Below are 22963 nucleotides of genomic sequence, written 5' to 3' on the forward strand. Positions count from 1 at the left end.
GTTTTGACTGCATAATGCCAACCATTTTTGACTAACTAATTACTTTTTTTTTTACACAAAATATGGACAATCCAATATGGTCGTCACTACCGAACATTTGATGTCACGACCGAAACAAATAATGTTCTGGAAAAATAAAATAGGTTTTGTTATCAGAAAAGATGACATAATTTTATTTAGTTAGATAAAAATTTAAACTAATGAATCCTTGAATTTGAAAACTGTATCAGTGCATGTATGGCAATTACAGAGAAATATTGCTTTCAAAATGCATTTAATTTGATGAACCACTCTTATAGTTTTGTTAAAATAATATTTCTAACCAATATACCCATGACACTGTCTTTAAAAAAATTTAAAAAATATATTTAGAAGGTTAATGTAAAGAAAATCAGAATAGGCTATTAAAAACCTAATTTTTATATCAAATGTTGTTGTGTTTCGGTAGTGACAAATTTTGGGAGAGAGAAAACATTTCGAAACTGTATAAAAACATGCTAGGAAACTAAAGTGTCCAATCAGTAGATTAATGTTCCTTAGATGTTCTACTATGTTTATGACTACAAAGCTTGCAGGAAAAAACACACTTTTTTCAAGAGGTTTTGAAGTGTCAATTTGCACCAATTCGGTAGAATGGCCCATCTACAAAAAAAAAAACATAAATACATTGTGAGATTATGTTCATTTGAGGCATAGTAATACAAACTGCTTTCTTTTGTTTAGCTGGTATCAGTATGAACCTGTTCTTTACTCAATTGAATTATACTTGTTTTCAATGTATTAGGTGTATTAAATTCTCTTAAAGGAATAGTTAACCAAAAATCTGCATAAATGTCTTTGTTCTGCTGAACCCAACAGAAGATATTTTGAGGGATGTTTGTAATCAAGCAAGTTTGGGCATCACCAGTGTTGTGACTGAATGAGTTCATTGAACGAAAGTTTTGAATTGAACTGAACGTACTGTATTTCTGCCTGATGAACATTACTGTAAACTCGTTCATTCTGGTGTTTGTGAATGGCGCGCTTTCTCAGTGTAACGTCATTCAATAGGGTGCCAGAGTCTTCCAGGCGAAAACCCGGCTAAAACACACTGTAAACAAGCCTTAATTTGTAGCGGAAAAACATCAGTGTTTCATTGCTGCATGCTTCATCAAAACAAAAAGCAGCATGGAGGTGACGCACTGAAATCCCTGCCGCGCCACAGCATGCCACTCACATAGTTAAATAAAACAATAAGCCCCAAGAAGCAGCGGGTTACCAGTGCATTTTATAACAGCTAAGGGGCGTTGTTAGGCACGACGCGAAGCTGTTATAAAATGCACTGTAACCCCACTGCTTCGCGGGGTTTATTGCGTTTATAAAACGGTTACTTCAAATGCATAGCAGGGTTTCACAAATGAAACACAAATAAGTTGTAATTGTATTAGTACAAATATTACTCTTCCGCCAAACAAAGTAGTTCCTCAGAATCAAGTGTGGCTGCAACAGAGCGCAGTTCACAACCAACACAGACGCAGCAAAGACACAATGAAAATATGATTAAAGATTGTGATGTTTATTTTTATAAATCAACATTCATCTAAAATATACATTAACATTTATATCATGCAACTGTTGAAGTGATGATCAAATATGCTTGGAAGCATCCTTAACTCTTTCCCCGTCAGCGTTTTTTTTCTTTTCTTTAAGTTGCCACCCAGTTTTAGTTTAATGCCTTACAGAAAAATTATCTTCTTTAAATAAACATAAAATATCAAATGAAGGAAAAGACCACCCGCTTTCCAACAACAACAATAAAAAAAGTTTCATCCTACCTTCATTTGTTCTCTTATCAGTTATCACCTCTCAAATGTTCAGCTTAAAGAGGAGATAATTCCATTTTTGTGAAGAACTTTTGTAAGAGATCAGATTCAGAGCCATCAAAACGTACACGTCACACTAAATCCACCACAACGCTGTTGTGTCGAGTGAATGCGTCAGTGTTTAAGTTGTGTAAGATTGCCATCTAGTGGATAATAGCGGAAATATCAATTTAAGACAAACAACCCAGAGAACGTTTTCTCTTTATTGACAAAATGACTCAACAATATTTATTGACATTTATCTGGATATCGCCATAATTGTGGAAATGTAGAAAAATTAAAATATGATTAAAGACTGTGTTGTTTATTTTCATAAATCAGTACGCAGCAACAGTGGCGCAGTGATACTTGTGATGCGGTCTGAACCGTGGGTTTACCGGGGTATTTTATCACGGCTTAGAATGCGTTTCAACCAATCAGAATGAAGAACCAGACGAGCCGTTTTATAACATTTAATAACATCACATTTGTCCCAAATTGTTAACGATTAACATAGGCTGCTTACGCATATTCTGGATCATAAAATAGACTCTGACTAAGCTCACGCTAATTAACGTGCACGTGCGGTGTGCGATACCTGCGAGTAGTCATACACACGACCCCGCGCAGCACTTCTTGCCCGGTGTGCGACCCCCTTGAAGCACCCAGCTAGCCTTTCAAGGTATGTGCAAGCAAATAAAAAAATTAAAAGACAGTCAATGCTAATGTAAACCCTGGTTGGATATGAAGATGAAATCTGACGCATTTAGCTTCAGTGTTAAAACTGATCAAATAATTGCTGTCTGTGGTTCTATATGGGCTATAATGGCAATAATGTTTAAAAAATGATATGGGGAAAAAGAACTATAAATTAGTTCATTTTTGGAACTGTGAACTAGTTCAAAATTTTTAGATATGAACTATGAACTGAACTAGTTCATTTTAAAATTTGTGAACTGAAATTAGTTCATGTAGGAAGTGAACTTTCCCAACACTGGGCACCATTGACTTCTATAGTAGGAAAAATACTATGAAAGTCAAAGGCGCTCCAAAATTCTCTCAAAATATTTTTCTTTGTGTTCATCAAAACAAAGACATTTATGCAGATTTTGGAACAACATGCGGGTAAGTAAATGACAGAATGTTCATTTTTGGGTAAACTAACACTTGAACATTTCTCATTAATGTGATGACATGGAGGACATGTGATCCATTTAACTAAATGTATGATGCTTTGATTTTAGGAAATCCTCCCAAGTTTGTTTCTTGGACCCTATTCAGCTGCAATGAAGAGCAAGGTATTGTAGAAATAACTTAAAGATGAAAATGGACTATTTTGATCAAATAACAATTTTAGCTCTCAGTGCTGGAGAAGCAGGGAATAACTCACATTGTGTGTGTGAGACAAGACATTGAGGCCAACTTCATAAAGCCAAACTTTCCCCTTAAATTTAGGTAATGTTTTATTAGTCTATTGTTATGTGTAATTCACTAAAAAAAGGTTGACTGATTTTCTTATTTTATTGTTTACAGGTACCTTGTTTTAGATATAGCAGATAACCCTGTGGAAAATATAATTAGATATTTCCCAATGGTAAGATTGCCTTTCATGAAAAATGCAACATAATTTATTGGTGCTTCTTTTGTATAATTATGCTGTGTACCCATTTTTCTGTGTCTCTCTATAGACAAAAGAATTTATTGATGGATGTTTAGAGACAGGAGGTAATATATTTATTTTGGCACTGATTGATAGTATATGGGTCAGTGACAAAAACAGTTTGGCAAGATGATAAATTTTTTTTTAAAACTTGTGTTAAAAGCATGCATCAGGTTTATTTCAATGCACAGTGTATGTATGTTAATTTTATTCAATAAAAATGCATTTGTACCATTTTTATGAAAGTTAAGACTGAGTGGACCTGAAAATGTCAAATGGTGTAACCACCAATTGTGCCAAAGAATGAGAAATATTAAATATTTTGTCCACCTTGATGGCGTATAAGTGTAATCATCAAAAAAACATTTTAAAATAGAATTTTATTAGTTGTTTCTAAATGTAAATTTTAATGCGTTTTTGTAATATTTGTCCTGACATATGCTGAAAACCGCTCTGTTTTCTAAATAATCTTTGACAAATGATGTAAAAATGTATGAAAAAAATCATATTAGACCAAACTAGATGATTATATTTTATTCCACATTTTTTATGAATATATTTATATTTTAATAAAAAAAAAACTACTAGTTACACCAATTGACACAGATCGGTTACACCACATTGACATTTTTGCTATTATCTCCCAAATATTCTTTTAAAATGAAATAAAACCAGAAATTTTACACTCAAAAAAGAGAATGTATGCAAGTAATCTGCAAATTTATTTTGAAATTTTAACCCTTTTATATTTAATTTATCCATACGGACACAAAATAATTGACATCACGTCATTGACCTATATAATAACACTCCATGTTGTACCATATTTCACCATATACATTGCGTTGCAGGGAAGGTACTTGTTCATGGAAATGCAGGGATATCAAGAAGGTATGTTTTGTAACAAAACAAATCCAAAATCTTTCCATAATACTGTTTTATGGGAACACAATGTGATTTGCTTAATTAAAATAAAACACTGAACAACTTTGCCATTTATTTTCCAGTGCTGCCTTAGTTATTGCCTACCTTATGGAAACATTTGGTGTAAAATACAGGTAATAGCCAAAAATCTGTTCAAACGTGGCTAAAAATGTTAATATAAAAAGTATGTACTCTTGGAACTGATTGGTGTTGTGTTATTTGATCACAGAGATGCCTTTAGTCATGTACAGGAGAGACGATTTTGCATTAATCCCAACGTAGGCTTCGTTCATCAGCTCCAGGTAATCTCTGAAAAATAACCTCAACATTGAAGGGAAAGGTCACCCAAAAATAAAAATTCTGAACTTGTTTCACACCTGTGTACATTTTTAATAGAAGAACAGATTTTAAGCAATGTTTGTAACCATTTAGTTTTAGAGCACCATTGACTTCCATGATATTTAATCTACTTCTATCGTAAATTAGATGATAAATTGGACAATAGTGTTCCTGCTTGATTACAAATGTCTTCATTTGTGTTCAGCTTAACAAAGACATTTTGAAGCTGTTTACACCTGGTATTAAGAAACGTTTTGATCAGTTGGATCATAAATGGATGACAGTAAATACAGGTGTAAATGGAGTGTAAAACATTTTGAGCTTGTCCACTTACGACCACATTCGGAAGTAGTAGATAACGCCTTTGAGGTGTAGACGCGTATGTCGGATGTGTTCGAGCAGCCACTTAGGATCTAATGTAATGTACAGAGCGCAATGTTATGTATATTATATGGCGCTTTTCCATTGCATAGTACCCCACGGTTTAGTTTAGTTTGGGTCTGGTCAGCTCACCTCACTTTGGCGTGGTTAGCTCTACCATCGAGTTTGGTATCACTTCGCAGTGGGAGGGATTATAGGCGTGTCGTTATATTTGGGCTGCATACTGCTGTGACATCATACAAGTGAGAGCGTCCTTGTACATTCCCATACATTTATTTATTTCTCAGTCCGCCACAAAATTCAAATTGGCCACCACAAGTAGATGTTTGCACATCGCGTTTATCACTAACGTTACCGCTGTCTCACATGACAGTTTCTTTTTAAACACCGCGGCGTCAGTCGACGGCGCTCCGCTGAGCCTCATTGAAGTTGCATTTAAGCATATAATGCTAACGTGCTCGTCGCGAATGTTCCGCCACAAACTGCAAGTTTAGAAAAAACTGTTATGATGTTCCTGATTCTCAACCTGTGGATGTTTTTCATCGCTAAAAAGGAGTTTGGGAACTTATAGCAAAACACAGATGACAATTTTTTTCTTGAGACAGCGCAAGCTAGCACAGGTAAAGCTAATCTTCTTTATAGCGATGACGCTGTAGTGACGATTTTCTCAGACCAATCAGTGATCTACTGTGTTTTCGCGTCACGTTTGGTATCAGCTCGGGTTGCTTGGAACCCCAACCAAGGTGGTACGAAAAAAAGTATCGGGTACTACGTACTGCACCCAACGGAAAAGCTCCCTAAAGTAAGCTGACCCAAACTAAACCAAACCGTGGGGTACTATGCAATGGAAAAGCGCCATTATAGAGATACTTCTAAAAATTACACAATGCACCTTTAAGGGTGGCTATGATGATGACCGAATTTACTTTTTGGGCAAACTATCCCTTTAATAATTCTCATTTATATATATATATATACACTAATAAATGGATGTTTTTTCTGGTAACTTGAAGGAATATGAAGCAATATATCTTGCCAAGTTAACCATCAAGATGATGTCACCCATTCAGTTGGGCAGGTCTTACTCCATCCAAGCTGGGATGCCAGGTGAGGGACATTCAATGGCTATTTTGTATTGACTGAAATTTTGACATTTGCGGCTATAGACAAAAAGTTGTGGTTTAAAAGTGCATATTTTTTATTTTTCTTGTCAAAAATGACTATTGTTTCGCTAGATAAGACCCTTATGCCTTGTTTGGAATCATTTAGAGTCCTTTGAAACTGCAATTTTAAACTGCATTAAAACTGTTACGTGTTGGGGTCCATTAAAGTCCATTAAAATGAAAAAAATTCCTGGAATGTTTTCCTCAACTAACATAATTTCTTCTCGATTGAACAAAGAAAGACATCAACATTTTGGATGACATGGTGGTGAGTAAATTATCTGGATTTTTTTTTAAGAAAATTGACTAATCCTTTAAGTCATCATCTGCCAAACCTTCATACAGTTTAAAGTGAGCACTTTCATGTGTCTGTGTGTGTTGCAGATGGGTTCCTGTCTCCTCCTGTAGTTATTCCACCTGCAGTTCCCAAAACCTCTGTTCATCTTGAAGGCAATCACACATTTTTCCAGATACTCTGGGATGCCATTAATACTGACTTTGGGAATGTGTTTTATTGTGTGGTGTCTAATGGACTGTCACAAAATGTGAAACGACTTCAAAATGTACATCACTTTTCTTAATAAGATATAAGAGTGTTTTTAAAGAGAAGCGTATTAATAATCGCCTTTTTGATTCCTTTTTTACAGAACTACCCAAGCAGATATTGTCACCCTGCCAATACAATTTCTGAGCCAGTCATAAATGTGACCAGATTTAAGCCGGACACTGAATTTAACGTCACCATTACTCCATTTTCATACTGGGATAAAGGGGAATCAACAAGTACAGTTCTCTATACTCCAGGAAAGGGTAAGGATGCTTGATTATTATTGTATTTGTATACATTTATAATATGTACTATAAATCACTTTATATATGCAACAATAATATCAAAACAAAGAAAGCTCAAATAGGACTATGTGTGTAATCTAACTCTGTAACCCAACAGGCTCTTCAAAACAATCTGACATGACGTTGGTTATTGTAATCATAGCAGTGTGTGTCAGTATTGCACTTATTATTATCATCCTGTCTGCAGTCTGTATAAAAGTGTATAAAAGTGATACAAGTTTAGAAAAAAGAATGTACACTTTACTAGACTTAAACTGCATGTTATCATCATTGTTTTTCTGTAGTTTGGCACAGACGTCAAAATAAAAAGGATCATGGGACATCTACACAAACCGGTGTGCATATCCACAGCGATGAGGAGTTGGAGTATATCCGAGGTTTGGTTGGTCTTGGGAACGCTTGCTATGCCGTCAGGTGAGCAAGAATGTCACATCCGGTGTCTAAGGTTTTATATTATTTTTTCTAATTGCAAGTGTATTTATCTTGAAATAAATGTCTCCAGTGCCATACCCGCCCAAAGAGAGATCGAGTCCATCCCTGTGTTTCCCAGGGACTGTCTGAAGCTCCAGAGGTTGTTGGGAAGTGGAGCGTTTGGAAAGGTTTTATGAAGCTATCACAGTTGGCAGCCAACTCACTGCTGGAGTCATGCCAGAGATGAGAGTGGCTGTTAAGGTACATCTGAATACTTCAGGGATACTTTAGGGATGTTTATATAGGCTTCTCTAAATGTCCGGTATGTTGGTTGATGAATGCCTTTCAATCTCCAGAATTAGCATTTTCATTTTCTCTTTGCACTGGCAAATATTGCATAGTGTAAATCTTATAAATAAGTCTTAGGTTGACTTCCGTCAGCATGTGTAAATACTCGGTGATGCTGACAAATATTGCTGTTCATTTGAGTGTCCTGAGCATTGTGATTTAGGAGTGGGAAGTTTTATTACTTTGCATTTCTATTTGCCGATGCAAATAAGGCACTTCAAACATGCATTTTAGCCTGGGACTAGGATAAACCCGGTCTAGGAAACCGCCCCTTAATTAGTTTAGTTTAAAAGGTTAATTCCTAACTTCTGTAATGGACCAAGTATACTTCTTCAGGGGCCGTTCACATATCGCGTCTTTTGTGCGCTCAAGTTTGTTATTTAAATTGTATGTGCGCTCATAACGGTACTTTTACACGGGGCAAAAGCGTTAACGCTTGACAGAAGGCTTGTCTGATGCATGGACAACAGCCAATCACAGTGGCCGCAACAAATGCTCTGGTCTTGCATAAACGTAAATGGCTGGTTCGCACTAGGTTATTTAAATAAGGTGATCTGATTGGCTGACGCATGCATTGGTGCTTGAAAAGTTGAGAAGCGTTCAACTTCTGCCGCGAGCAACGGCAGTGACGCAACGACGATGGATCCACAAATCAGTTCGGCAACACATGACGTCGCCCATTTAAAGTAAATGAAAAGTGTTAACGCTTACGCCCCGCGAACGTATCGTAATAGAAGCGACGCGATCACAGCGCGCACACGATGCAACTCGCTCGTTTTTTCCAGGCACGTCTGCACCACAACAGCTAAAAACACCCCAACTTTTCAGAATGCCGCAAGCGCACTGCAGGTCATGTGACAAGAACCTACGCACCTAACGATTTCTAGTGTTTTAGGCGCAACATCGGCCCCTTAGAAAATATAAATCTTTCTGCAAACACAATTGGTGCTGTTTTGAAGTTATCTCTTCACAGACGCTGCGCAGCGGTGCCAGTGAAAATGAGAAAGTTGAATTCTTGAAGGAGGCTCATCTGATGAGGTATAAAAAAACATTTTCTCTCAGGATCACATTAAATTATCACAATCATACTTTTTTTATACGTGACCCAGTCTGTGAAATTACAGTTAAAGGTGCAGTGTGTAAATTTTAGAAGGATATTTTAACAGTAATGCAATATAGTATAGGGAATGTGGAGTTGACGTCACGCGGTGTTGCAATATGGATAATCCGCCATATTTGCAGGCACGCGTCCTATCCCGCTGTATTTGAGTTCATGTGTTGGAGGTTGTTTTTGTATTTTCTATCGAGATTTTAATACATTTCGATATGTTTGGTCAGTACTGCTCGATCAAGCAGGTCACGCGATCGTTCAGGGAGGAAACTGAACAACGGAATACGTTTTTTCAGCTTTTAACAAGTGCATGCTGTATTCCTGGGTAGACGAGGTTTGAACATTGAGACATATGCAACTGAAACTATTGTCCATCAATAAAACTCTGTTCTATTTTATCATCTAAAACCTCTGTCTCACGACTCTGTTTACGCCTCTGTTTATGCTCTCTTCATGCAACAATTGATCAGCCTTGTATCTGACAGATACTTTTCCAAAGTAAACTTATATTTTCTGACGTGATCTGGTGTCCGGGGCTGGATCGTTATATTTTTTCTGTGGTGTGGAGACCAGATCTAACAATTGAAATTAATTGGAATGCACAACCAAAAAAAAAGATTTCTGAACAATTAAAAAAAACGGTGGTTATCTCGTTTTGCAACGAAACTCTTCATATACACCAAGGGTTCCCTTACATTTTGCGCCATCATGTTTCTACAGTAGCCCCAAACGAACAAACTGCTCTACATAGCGCGTTTGTCACTACGTTGTCTCAGACGATGACATGTTTATCCTGTGACAGCCACCATAGCTTCTCTATGTGCTTCGTAAGTGAGGGTGCAATTTGCAACCTCACCACCAGATGCCACTAAAATGCACACACGGCACAAGTCATTTTTTTGATTTACAGTTTTTTACATCAAACATGCTACATAACGTAAATACTTTCTGTAAATATATAACTATTAGGGATACTGGGTAAGGCCACGTCAAAAATTTTAAACAATATAGATACTCAAATTTTAATTTTAATGGTACTAATATTTGCCTTGATGAAATCATGTACAACAATTAGTAAATTCAAGAGATTATTTAAAAATCATGTATTGAATGGCTATAAAAAGGACTTGAGGTTATAGCATGGTATATTGAAAGAAATGAAAATAGTGTTGTAGGTGTGTATGCATGTTTGCATCTGTCTGTGGTCTATGTATGTATGGGTATATGTGAGCTGTAGGTAGGTAGATATGAGGTGAATATTTATGTAAATAAGAATTGTGTGGAATCCTTGTGTATTTATCTAATTGATAAAACTAGAGAAAGGGGGTGGGATTTGAAAAGTTTATGAACTTCTTCCTACTCCTTTTGAACATGGGAATATATTTGTGTTTTTGAATTATTTATTATTTATAATAATTTTTGTAGAAAGTGCTGAGAAGTACATGTCCTTATTTATCTGTAATTTTTATTTTTATTTTTTTTGTTTGTTTTGTATGTATGCATACACAGTATAAATACTTTATTATTATATATATGTATATTTTTGTATTTTTATTACATGTTCAAATAAACTTATTATTATTATTATTATTATTATTATCATTAGATTATGAGTCTTTAGCCTGGATTTCACAGACAGAGTCACATATTGCCTATAAGATATTGGAGCATGTTTATGATTTTTTTTTTGATAGCCAGTTTAATCATACTAACATCCTGCGTTTGCTTGGAGTCTGCCTGCTGAATGAACCTCATTACCTCATTCTGGAGCTGATGGAGGGAGGAGACCTCCGTTCCTACCTGAGGGGAGCTCGACCTACCAATGTAAGAGTCTCATTAAAGTAGCAACTAAATTGAAATAGGGGGGGGGGTTAAGCTAAAACTTCAAATATTTACTCTGGAGACACCAAAGATTTATTTGACATCCGATAAAAGTCTTGTGAAATGTCCCCTTTAAAAAAAATAAGGGTTCTTGACAGTGATGTTATAGAAAAAACATTATATCCTATCTGTTGATTTATAATCTAAATAACCTTTCTTCACTACAAAGAATCTTTTGTAAAACAAAAATGTTAAGGTTATTTAATGAACCATGTAGCCCAAAATGTTTTTTTGTATAGCGTCATTCAGCACCTTTATTTATTTGGGTTTTTTTGTGGATATTAAACTTTTTTTATAGAACCATACAGCCTGACAGAAGTCTTTAAAGGTGCAGTGTGTAATTTTTAGAAGGATCTCTTAACAGAAATGCAAAACAACATACAAAACTACACTATCAGGGGTGTACAAAGACCCCTCACAATGAACCGCTATGTGTTTATTACCTTAGAACGAGGACCTCTTACTTACATACAAAGAGGGTCCCCCTACATGGAAGTCGCCATTTTGTGCCACCATTTTTCTAGAGAAGCCCTTAACGGACAATTTTTTTACTAAGTTGTCTCTGACGATGACATGTTTGTCTGGTGGCAGCTACAGTTGCTTTTCTATGTGTGTCAAAAGCAAGAGGTGAGCAGTGGACTACGCCGTTGGTTGCAATTCGCAACCTCACCACTAAATGCAGCTAAAATTTACACATTGCACCTTTAAAGCAGTGGTTCTCAAACTGGGGTCCGGGGCCCCCAGGGGGGCTGCGAGATGGTGCCAGGGGGGCCCCCGTTTTATGACATTTTATAAAATACATTAATTTATCATGAATTCTGTGAAATTAAACCTAAAAAATTTGTATAATTTAATGTTTTTTTAAATTCAAACGTCAAGTTTTAGAACTGTTTTTTGTCATACATTTTCTTTGGGGGGGCCGCGAAGGAATGCACCGTACACAAAGGGGGCTGTCCGCTGAAAAAGTTTGAGAACGACGGCTTTAAAGAGCTTTTATTTAAAGCTGTCTAGGCTCTCCATTAGAAAACATAGAACTGTATTCAATAGTGCACTGTATTAATTTCTTGTGTACAGAGATATTGCCTCAAGGAACTGTTTGGTTTCAGTAAAAAGCTATACGGACCTAAACAGAGTCATTAAAATAGGCGACTTTGGATTGGCCCGTGATGTGTACAAGAATGACTACTACAGGAAAAAGGGTGAAGGTTTATTTCCTGTTCGCTGGATGTCACCAGAGAGTTTAACAGATGGAATTTTCAACAAATACTCAGATGTCTGAAAATATTGCCATTTAAATTTTTTTTTTTGTATTCATATCCTATCATGAAAATGTTATTTACATATTTTCAGGGCGTTTGGTGTACTCCTGTGGGAGATTATGACATTAGGAAAGCTTCCATATCCAACATACACCAACCATGAAGTCTTAAGCTACATTAATGCCGGTGGACGACTGCCTTTACCAACAGGGTGTCCTAAGAGTTTGTGAGTTCAATAAATAATTGTTAAATGTGTTGACTGAAAACAAAGACATAACAATTGCTTTAAACATGTATTGTATTGTTGTAAATGTAATGTAAATGTACTGCATTTATATAGCGCTTTTAACAGACCTATGGCCATCCAAAGCGCTTTACAAGTTGGCCTCACATTCACCCATTCACGCACACATTCATACACCGACGGCGGTGTCAGCCATGCAAGGCGCCATCCAGCTCGTCGGGAGCAGCTGGGGTTAGGTGTCTTGCTCAAGGACACCTCGACACTTGGTCCGGTGGAGCCGGGGATTGAACCACCAACCTTCCGGTTTGTAGACAACCTACATGAACCACTGAGCCACTGTCGCCCCACTGTGTGTGTATTATATCATGTTTTGTTTTATTATATTATATTATAGGTACAATCTGATGTGGACTGTTGGAAAAAGGGGCCAAATGAAAGGCCAAGCTTCCAGGACCTACAGGAAACCCTGCATAGATTGCGAGATTACGAAGCAGATCAAATAGGCAAAAATATGATTGCATGTCATGTAAACCAAGCATACCAAGAAGATGGTAAGAAACAAGCATGTTGAAATGTTTTCTATCTCTTCTTTTATATACCCTTTAGAACCACTTCGTATTGTCAATATATAAGCTTTCCTTTTCACATAAAAAACATTATGATTAGGTTTCTCAAAATCCTCTGGATTAAATTCCATTGCAAACTTAACCAATTTTGCATATTGTACTAATAGTATCTGTTTTTGGTTTTTGTCAGAGGAGGAGGTCTGCACAAGGGTGGATGAAGATGAAGATGTAGAAACAGGACTGTCTCCTGTGCTCAACAACGATGGACTGAATTACTTGATGTATCGAGCTGACAGTCCAGACAGTATCAAAACAGACAAATCCACACTGTCAGAGGACAGATAAGACTAGGAAACCACATTTTTACAAGACTTTTTTAAGATGTCAAATAAATATTTGGTGTCCCCAGAATACGTATGTGAAGTTTTAGCTCAAAATACCATCTAGATCATTTATTATAACATGTTAAAATTGACACTTTGTAGGTGAAAATGTGCCGTTTTGGGTGTGTCCTTTAAAATGCAAATGAGCTGATCTCGGCACTAAATGGCAGTGCTGTGGTTGGATAGTGCAGATGAAGGGGTGGTATTATCCCATTCTGACATCACAAGGGGAGCCAAATTTCAATTACCTATTTTATCACATGCTTGCAGAGAATGGTTTACCAAAACTAAGTTACTGTCATTGACTTTCACGCTGCTGCTTCCTCAAATTCATTCCATTTGGCTCATTAGAGTCGATATAATTTAAACTCCATTTCGTGTTTTCGCTACTTTCGCCTGTTGCGCTCCTACAACAAAACAAGGTAAACAAAGCTCTTAGGCTATAAAACAATTGTTTCATGAAAAGTCAACAGAATACAAGAAAAATGTATCTACTCCAGGAAATGTTTTGGAACCAGAATATAAGTATTTTACAGTATAAGTGTTAAAAATTTTTTTATTTTAAAACTTCTCAACATCTGCCATAGAAGTTATTACCTATTAAGTGAACCAAACATAAGAACAAAATCCTGGTGTCCACTACAAAGGACATCAAATAAAATTTTGCTTTGTAAGGGTCAAAATGATGGTCTACATTTTTGAAATACAGCTAAATACAGTCTAGACTCTCATTTTGGAAAAAAAAGATGATTATCAAATATATATTCTGCAGAAAAGTATTACTTAGTTCCCTTGTTGCTATAAAATGTGAAAATCACAACTGTTGTTGTTTTGAAAAGTTTGTGTCCCCATATAAGACCCAGAGGATGTCCTCTGGACCAAACAGTATGATTCAAATAGGTTGAACAAAATGTGCTTGAGGTCTGAAACTCATGTTCATTATACAGAAGACAAAAATGAATTGCTGGGACTCAGGTGGCTATATTGATATTTATTAATCATTACCATTTGACAGTAGCAGAATAAAAGTACAGTTTTTTCCACTAGAAATGTACTTAAGTAAAAGTATCCATCTTTAAATATACTCTAAAAGTACTAGTTACAAAAACTTAATGTTTAAACGTAAAAAAATTACGCAAGAAAATATAACAATTTAAATGTAATTCAATACTACCCACCTCTGATGTCAAGATGCACAGCTGATTACCATACATGTATATTAGGCCTACATACATCTGAATTATTCTTATGGCTCAAATGTTTCAATATTTATTTGTTTGTTTATCCAAAAAAACGTGTTTATATATGAGTAAATCTTCAAGTTATTTACAATAATCTACTTTATTTATATAAACTGTTCATGTATTTGTTGAAGGTCTAAGGGGTGGTTTCCCGGAAAGGGATTAGCTTAAACCAGGACTAGGCCTTAGTTTAAAATATATAACTAGTATATATAATTATATATAAACTAGTTTTAACAAACATTAGTTAATGTATTACCTAACATGAACAAACCATCAGCAATACATTTGTTACAGTATTTATTAATTTTTGTTAATGTTAGTTAATAGAAATAAATCTTTAAATTGTTTGTTCATGTTAGTTCACACTGCATTAACTAATGTTAACAAGATTTTAATAAAGTCTTAGTAATTGTTAAATGTAATATTACCAAGATTAATAAATGCTTTATAAGTGCAGTTCATTATTAGTTCATGTTAACTAATGTAGTTAACTAATGAACCTTATTGTAAAGTGTTACAACATGCCTTACTTAAAACATTACTTGTGTGCATTTTGGGGCAAAACAAAGTGCCTCAATTTGGACAGACTAGTCTAATCCCTGTCCGGGAAATCGCCCCAAAGGGTTTAAACATAATGAATAAAATGTCATTCAATATATTTGTGCGTGTGTGCTCCAACATTAAAATTATTTGGATCTCACTATGAAAACCAACAGAAATGTTTAGTGTCAAGAAATGACATCAATTCAATATTTTCATTAAACAGGCCAAGAGGCACTCTACCACCTGTTAGATACTGTAGATATTTAGGGGTGGTTTTCCACAGGGCTTATCTTAGTCCCAGACTACAATGCATGTTTGAGTTTCCTTCATTAAAAAAAAAAAAAATCTAAATACACTGTAAAAAATGACTTTCTTACTTAGTATTTTTGTCTTGTTTTCAGTAAAAAATCTAAAAATTCTTAAATCAAGATGTATTTTCTTGATGAACAAAATTACCTAAGAAAATAATACTAGTTTTTAGACAAAAAAATACAATTTAAGTGAATTTATGCTTAAAACAAGCAAAAATATCTGCCAATGGGGTGAGTAAATTTTACTTAAATTAAGCGTTTAAGAAAAAATAAATCTTATTTTTTTCTCACCCCATTGGCAGATAATTTTGCTTGTTTTAAGGACCGCCTTTTGAAGCCGCAGAAAACTTCGAAACAAGTTTCTGGTCTTGAAACACTGGACCTGTATATGAAAAGCGTTTTATGAATTTTACAGTATAAGAGTTAAGGAGAACAATAAGATAATTCTTTCTTCCAGTATTATATTGATTATGTAAGTATATGGGCCAACATGTTTGACATTAAGTTGACGTCAAATCAACGTCATGTTAAAGGCGTTCAGTTGATTTCAAATTGACATCAAATTGATATCAATATAAATTTAAAATAATTTAAAAAAATTATCTGGGCCCTCAAATTGCACCCATTTTGCACATATGTTTTGAATCATATGTTGTTGGATTTCTGCATAAAAGTGGACTTGTGTAACTTCTGTGGGTAAAACAAATAAACAACAACAAAAACATTTATGTAAATTACTGATAATGAAATAAGAAGCGAACAGTAATTATTATATTTGACAAAAAATATATACTGATTTGCTTAATTACAATAAAAAAGTAAAAAGGGCAGCATTTTTGCTGTAACCCCACATGAAGTCCTTTTTTTTTTAAATCATTTTTTATTTTTAGTGATATTATATACGTTATAACTAAAATACATTTGTTGTAATTGATAATTAAATTGTAATACCCTATAACTATAATGTAAGCATACATACAGTATTACAATTACATGGTAATTTATGGAAAATTTACATTAGTTAGATTTTTCATAGTGAACATGCTGCATATTTTAAAATGATTTAGATTTTCTTGTCTTTAACTGATAAATGCAATGCTAGGGTTCTTAAAAAAAATCATATTTATTTTTCAGAAATTCATTTTTTTTATTATAAAAAATGTAGGGCCTACAATGCCCATTCATATTGTCTATTCCTAATACCACCTGTAGATGGCGCCATAGCTTTTTGACATTCTTGGGTTTCTCTGCAGCTAAATAATGGACTACAACAATTAATTAATTTATTTTTGTGTGTAAATTGATGCAAACCTAGTATGACAATGTTATACATGTATACACGAAAAAAATAAAAAATAAAATATTTGAAAGATTCACGACGTTGATGACCGTTGAAACGCACGTCATTACGTCAGGCCAGACAGTGTGCGCGGGAAGTCGAAGCAGCTCGAGAAGGTTGGCGCTTTTATCAAGTGAGTAATAAACATCTCATGAAATAAAACATAATTTGGTAATTTTAAAAACTTAAAAGATTGTGTTTTGATTAAATATTTGACGTTGCAATGAGTATTTTGTGAATTGAAATTTCCCGGCTGTTAATGTAACGTTACTGTGAAGGATTCTGAGGTAATTTAACAGAGTTAGAGTTAATTGTCTACGATTTTTAAATGTCGCGAGTAATGTTAGTTTTACAGTTTTTGTTCGTACTCATAAAACTGCCCTAACGTTTGAATCTCTTTCCCGCATGCGATGCAACAAAACACAACAACCCATTATTATTCAAAAATGTGTCCACTAAAGTTAGATGCGAAATTAACATGACGTTGGCTACATCGTTGTTATGTCTTTATCAGTGCAGTTGGATCGTTGAATCGGTAAGTTAAGCTATTACTGTACTGTACGCAGCGAGTTCGCCAGTACGACGTTTGTTCAGAACGACGACTCGTACACGAATGATTCATTTGAACCGCTTCATTTAAGCTATTGAACTTTTCAGTCATATGTCGTGTTGGTAGTAAAAAATCTTGTGAATGTGGTAAAAAATTTAGTAATTCATATCTATGATTCCTGAATATACCCTGATTGAATCATTTAAAATGAACCACAGAGAATGCAAGATGTGAACGAGCTATGATCATTTAGTAAAACTGGTTAATTCAGTTGGCCATTGTGGGCTAAAAAGTTAGTTAAAAGTGATAAAAAGCTTTATTTTATTAAAAACATTCCTGTTTGGTAAAATAAGTGATGTTTTATATAACTTTTAACTTAATAATTGTCATTTTCATCTAATTTTATTAACACCCTGTCTCTCGTCTTGTCTTTGTCAGATCGTTTTTTAAGAGTCTCTGTTTGTTTCAGCCATTGTGTTCCTTTATGCTCCTCCAGAGACTACTATCTGGGTTGTCCGTGCCAGGGTTGTGACTCTTGCATCTTTCTCCCTGTGTGACGTTGTCCGGCGGGGCCCGAGGGTGAGTGGGGGCTCTGAATCTCTCCCTGTGATTTGCTTATCCAGCTTTTTTCCTCTCCTTCTATGTTAGCCTATGTGCTGTTTGGTGTAACAATGGACCGAGTTCCACATCTTTCCCATCACCAAACACATAAATACGATTACTGTTATCATGTATAATTGGTTGTCTTTTTTCTTTCATCAGAGTTCTTACAAACAGATTGATGGCAACAATGAACATGGATGGTTCAGGGGTGAAGAAGGCCTTTGAAAAACACGGCTATGTCATGTTATAATAGGTACTACATTACGTTTTTTGTATGATTAGATCGAGGGGCAACCTTTCGATCTCTCTAATGAAGCCAACACGGAAGTGACTTAAACTGCAATTCATCGACTGGCCGCTCGAGACCGGCTCCAAAAGGGAGCCAATCCCACAGACCCCCATGTTAAAAATGCCCAACTCCACAGCAGAAAACTACGTGTCCACAGCCTGGTACAAAAAGTGTCCCCGGTTTATTTAGCTAATTTTGCCCTTCATGACAACTGTGAGGTGGGTGAATTTTTTTGTAACTCATCCGTTTTTATATTAAGTCTTATACTTCTGCATAATTAAGGGCGTGGCCACTTGAGTGATGGTTATAACAGCCACTGCTGTCACTAGACTCGCGCTAGGCGGGCGTGGTTTCACATCAGCTTCACCCATGTCCCGCCTCTTTAACCATTTTTGGTTTTCCGCGGGTGATTCGCGACGGCAACCAACGCCTACTTTAAGATTCAAAAACGATCTTCACACACCAATGGGTGACGTCACAGGCACTACGTCCATATTTTTTTACGGTCTATGGATTAGATGTTGTGTCTATTTAGCAGGCATGAAAATCCCTCACCTTTCTGCGAAATTCGCCGTTTTGAAGCCAAAAAATGTGACCCACGTGAATCATGTAGATTCGATGAGAAAACATTTTTTTTTGGGGGGGGGGTGCGCTTCGCTGTCATCCAACATGTATCCCATACATTGTTTGAGTTCATGCTGCGTTGCAAAACCCGACAGGCAGGCAGGTGACATCAAAGTATCACGAGAGTGAATCGAGAAGCCATAAGGAAGTCTGCTTTCGATCGGCTCTCGCGCTACTGTGTTCTTCGTCATACAAGCTTGTTGAAGATGCGTTGAGCGACTGCCTTCGGGACGTAAAGTCAACACAAAACGCTGTAAAACTATCATTGTGGAATTGTAAGGCATCAACCAATTAAAACAACATATCTACACAGACTGACACTGCAAAGTGACCTAAAATATTTTTGTTGTAATGGATTGGAACGAATTATGGACGTACTCCTCGCTTGTAAGTCATTGATACGGCTGTAAGTACTTAAATGTAAATTTGGTGAAACTGCAAAATATTGCATGAAATGCTGTAATAAGAACATACTATTATCAATACTGCTAATAAGAAAGTTTACAGTAACATTTAAGCGATTTTATACTATTTGAGCGACAAAGATGCTAAAGTGAACTGTTTTCAGTGCGCATACGCGCACAAACTCAAAAGCCCACGCCCAACGCGCGTTTTGAAAAATCACGCAAAGCAAACGCATATTTTTGGGGGCTTGACAGGAGATATACGCACAAACTATATTGTAATACCACAGTCTCTGCAAGTATTCTCATAAAAACAGTCGTTTATTATAAGTGAGCAGTTGATCATGTGTCACTGATCGCTTCTCCGTTGTTAAAGGGACAGTTCATCTCATAAGAAATGCATATGTTTGAGTCATTATGTTAATCTACAAAAGAAATAAGGAAAATCACTTTTATAGCTTTAAAAAGATCAATTATATTTAATTTATAGAATAAAAACAGTGTTATGTTAATTTGATACTGTTTTTTCAACCTAATCAATACTGTTAGATCTTACTTTATTTGTAACTTTGTTCTTTTCTATTTTATATGCTTGTAATGTCTCTCTTGATTTGTTCTTATTTTATTTTCCCACATCACTTTTTTGCTTATCTGAAAATTATTCAACCCATGACTCAAAAACCATAATTTAATTCATTTAACCAGTACTATATTGTTAAATTAATTCATTTTTAATTAGATGTAGGCCTTCAGGTCCACCCTATTGCAAGGCCAACTTAAAATTGTATGGCCTTGCGACTGATGGTCAGATTATGGCAAAATAAAATTATTGCAGATTTAAAATAGTAAGGGAATGCTACTTGTTACAGCTTTCCACATTTATCAACCCATTTAATTAAACATGGTTTCTGTCACTAGTTAAATGGGTAACACTTTATTATAATGTTCATTAATTAACATTAGTTAACTACATTAGTTAACATGAACTAATGATGAACTGCACTTGTGCAGCATTTATTAATCTTTATTAATGTTAATTTCAACAATTACTAATACTTTATTAAAATTTGGTTAACGTTAGTTAATGCACCGTGAACTAACATGAACAAACAATGAACAGCTTTATTTCTATTAACTAACATTAACAAAGATGAATAAATACTATAACAAATGTATTGCTCATGGTTTGTTCATGTTAGTTAATACATTAACTAATGGTAAATCATGAACATTATAATAAAGTGTTACCGTTAAATGTTTACATTTTAAATTTGAAAGAATTAAATAATAATAATAATAATGAAATAAAGGTCATATTTTGCGTATGTTATGGTGTGCATTTTGTTTCTGCGCACATGGAGGGATGTTGCGTTCCTTCCTTCTTTTTTGTCCTTGGCCAATCACATGCCTGAAGAATAAATAAGTTAAGTTACAGCATGTTCCCTAATGAGGCCATAATATTTATTCTGGGGGGTCCTCCCACCTCGCGGCCACATCGCCCCTCGAGTGCCCTTCTCACCTTTTTCACCCCTGACCCGTTTTCATGCCTGATTTAGTGTTACCCATTGTGCAGCAAACTTTTATCAGGGTTTCCGCGGGGTCTTAAAACGTCTCAAATTCAGAATGTTACATATAAGGCCTTAAAAAGTTTTAAACACACCCAGATTTGTATCCTAGGCCTTCAATTTAATTTACCAAAGTCTTAAATTTCTAACTTCCGTTCATTCCCGAAAAGCGTTGTCCACAAAAAATAAAATAATAATTTAAAACACAGAAGAACTAATCAGTGGCAGAGGCAGAAAGTGTTTAATGGGTGGGTCTTAAAAAAGAAACCTTCTGCACTTTGTCATAGTCCACACAAATCGTAGGACCCAGAAACGAAAAAAAGCAACAGCTTTATTGAACCTCAATTTAAACAATCAGGCCGTCGAGTCACGTGCCACCAACAGCGAGTCAACTTTAGCAGGGAGCTACACTGCGACCAAAATGGTCGCATATGCGACCTTTTGAACTGCCGTTGGGACCCTAATTTTTAATGGGTCGCAAATGTGCTACCTAATGTTTTAGACAATATGCTATGATTTACTATGAGCATTTATTAAAACAGAAATGTGGATTTTAAGAATACGTTTTATAACGTGCTCTGAGCCATCAACACGTTGGCTTCATTTTGGGTGAAAGCACGTCGTGTCTCTCCCTATCAGTGTGCGTTTGCGTGCTCAGCTGTTTCTCAATGAATTAGGTGCGACGCGAAGCAAGCGCAGTGTCTTCCATGTGTCTGAACTTGAGCAGAGGTCTTTCTTCACTGAGGACGCGGGACCCGTATGGTTCCGGGTTTATATTTTAAGTGGTCTGTCGGGTCCGGTTAGGTCCTAGTTTAATTACTTTGGGTCCCATGTCTGATTAATGTTGTGTTTATAACCCGAGTCGATCGGGAAACGGCCATGAGCGCTACCGCGCTAAAGCTCGAGTGCAGTTTAGCGTGCCTTCGGTTTCTATGGCGACGGTTCTTGTTACGACCACGCGCTGCATTTGCTTTCTCACATTTTTTTAATAATCTTATTATTAATAAACCATATCTTTTCTAAAACCATATCCATATTAAGTTTGGACAGAGATTGTAGCAAAGAGCAATGCTAATGTCAAGCCAATTGCACTGAACGAGCAAAGCAATGTAAAGTCTGTCACCGGGACAGCAAGTAGACTTTTAAATCTGAAAAAATTAGTGGATTAAGCTTTTTAAATCTGCAAGAGAGAAATAGAAAGATAGGCACATTTACTGCTTCTGCTCTATCTAATAGTAATTATTACCATTATAACATCAGTCATAACATCAGTCACATTTATAATCTATAGACCTGCACTGTCTATTAATATACTATACACATAGTATTGTATTATATTGAGTTTGATAAAAGGAGTCTAATTGCTTCATATATCAGTGCAAAAACAGTAAGTGTTTTCGTGGTGCTTTGACAAACAGTGTCAGCTTTGTTAATGGCAAAGAAAGTTTGGGGTGGTTAGATTAATGAAATATAATGTGAAATTAATATTAATTTTCAATAAATCAAAGTATTGTGTTGTGTCACACATTATTAGTTCTACTTCACATGTATAGTAGACCATTATTTGTCAGTGGGTAATAATTGCCCTTTTCACCACCAAGTAAATTTCAGATCTGTGGGAAACAAGAAGGCATGTGGTTTAAAAGATGGCAAGTAAAATAAAAAGCATATCTGTATGCAATACAGTTTCATTATTGTTCATTATTATCCAGAGCGCCTTAATATAACTTGAAAAAAATATGTGCGACCAAATCATATTTTGCGCCAGTAACTGAAAAAGTTTGTAGCGCAAGTGCCACCTGTGGAAAAGGTTAGTGTAGTTCCCTGTTTAGTATTACACAGTTTTCACTTTGGAGGCTTTTGTTTACCTCACTGCTCAAAGCGCGTTTACTCCATTGACTTTAAGCTGCTCTCAGTCTCTGCTGCAAATGCACTCGAACCGAACCTAACGCGCTTTCCCTTCAGCTCTTCACAAACAGCAGTGATTGGCGGCGGGAATCAAGAAAGTACCGTAATAAACCATATATTTCAAAAAAGTGCAATTGTCGTCTTTTAGAAACAATTTAAACTTTTTTTGATAGTGCAAATGCTTCAGGAGTAACGGTTAAATGAATAGCGGTAGAATCAG

General features: G+C 35.6%; 1 protein-coding gene across 15 annotated transcripts in view; it reads left to right on the forward strand.

Annotated features, from left to right (window-relative positions):
- Positions 1-22963, forward strand: part of LOC141365230 (serine/threonine/tyrosine-interacting protein A-like) — a 42598-nt gene that overhangs the window by 2854 nt on the left and 16781 nt on the right. For 2 of the 15 annotated variants that reach the window (XM_073869238.1, XM_073869239.1), the window contains exons 3-21: positions 3086-3139; positions 3199-3296; positions 3375-3435; positions 3530-3566; positions 4353-4392; positions 4509-4559; positions 4655-4727; positions 6159-6252; positions 6693-6871; positions 6956-7118; positions 7258-7350; positions 7445-7574; positions 7663-7832; positions 8893-8957; positions 10763-10854; positions 11986-12717; positions 12809-12965; positions 13171-16933; positions 17820-18206. In XM_073869238.1, coding sequence (XP_073725339.1) covers positions 3086-3139; positions 3199-3296; positions 3375-3435; positions 3530-3566; positions 4353-4392; positions 4509-4559; positions 4655-4727; positions 6159-6252; positions 6693-6871; positions 6956-7118; positions 7258-7350; positions 7445-7574; positions 7663-7768 — 1179 coding nt within the window. In that variant the 3' untranslated portion in view covers positions 7769-7832; positions 8893-8957; positions 10763-10854; ... (2 more) ...; positions 13171-16933; positions 17820-18206. Of the gene's footprint in view, positions 1-3085; positions 3140-3198; positions 3297-3374; positions 3436-3529; positions 3567-4352; positions 4393-4508; positions 4560-4654; positions 4728-6158; positions 6253-6546; positions 6577-6692; positions 6872-6955; positions 7119-7257; positions 7351-7444; positions 7575-7662; positions 7833-8892; positions 8958-10728; positions 10855-11985; positions 12718-12808; positions 12966-13170; positions 16934-17819; positions 18207-22963 lie in introns of those variants that run through there. The other 13 variants (XM_073869241.1, XM_073869237.1, XM_073869242.1 and 10 more) reach the window with 13 other exon arrangements.

Source organism: Misgurnus anguillicaudatus, chromosome 7, assembly GCF_027580225.2.
Source record: "Misgurnus anguillicaudatus chromosome 7, ASM2758022v2, whole genome shotgun sequence".
In the NCBI taxonomy this organism is placed as follows: domain Eukaryota; kingdom Metazoa; phylum Chordata; class Actinopteri; order Cypriniformes; family Cobitidae; genus Misgurnus; species Misgurnus anguillicaudatus.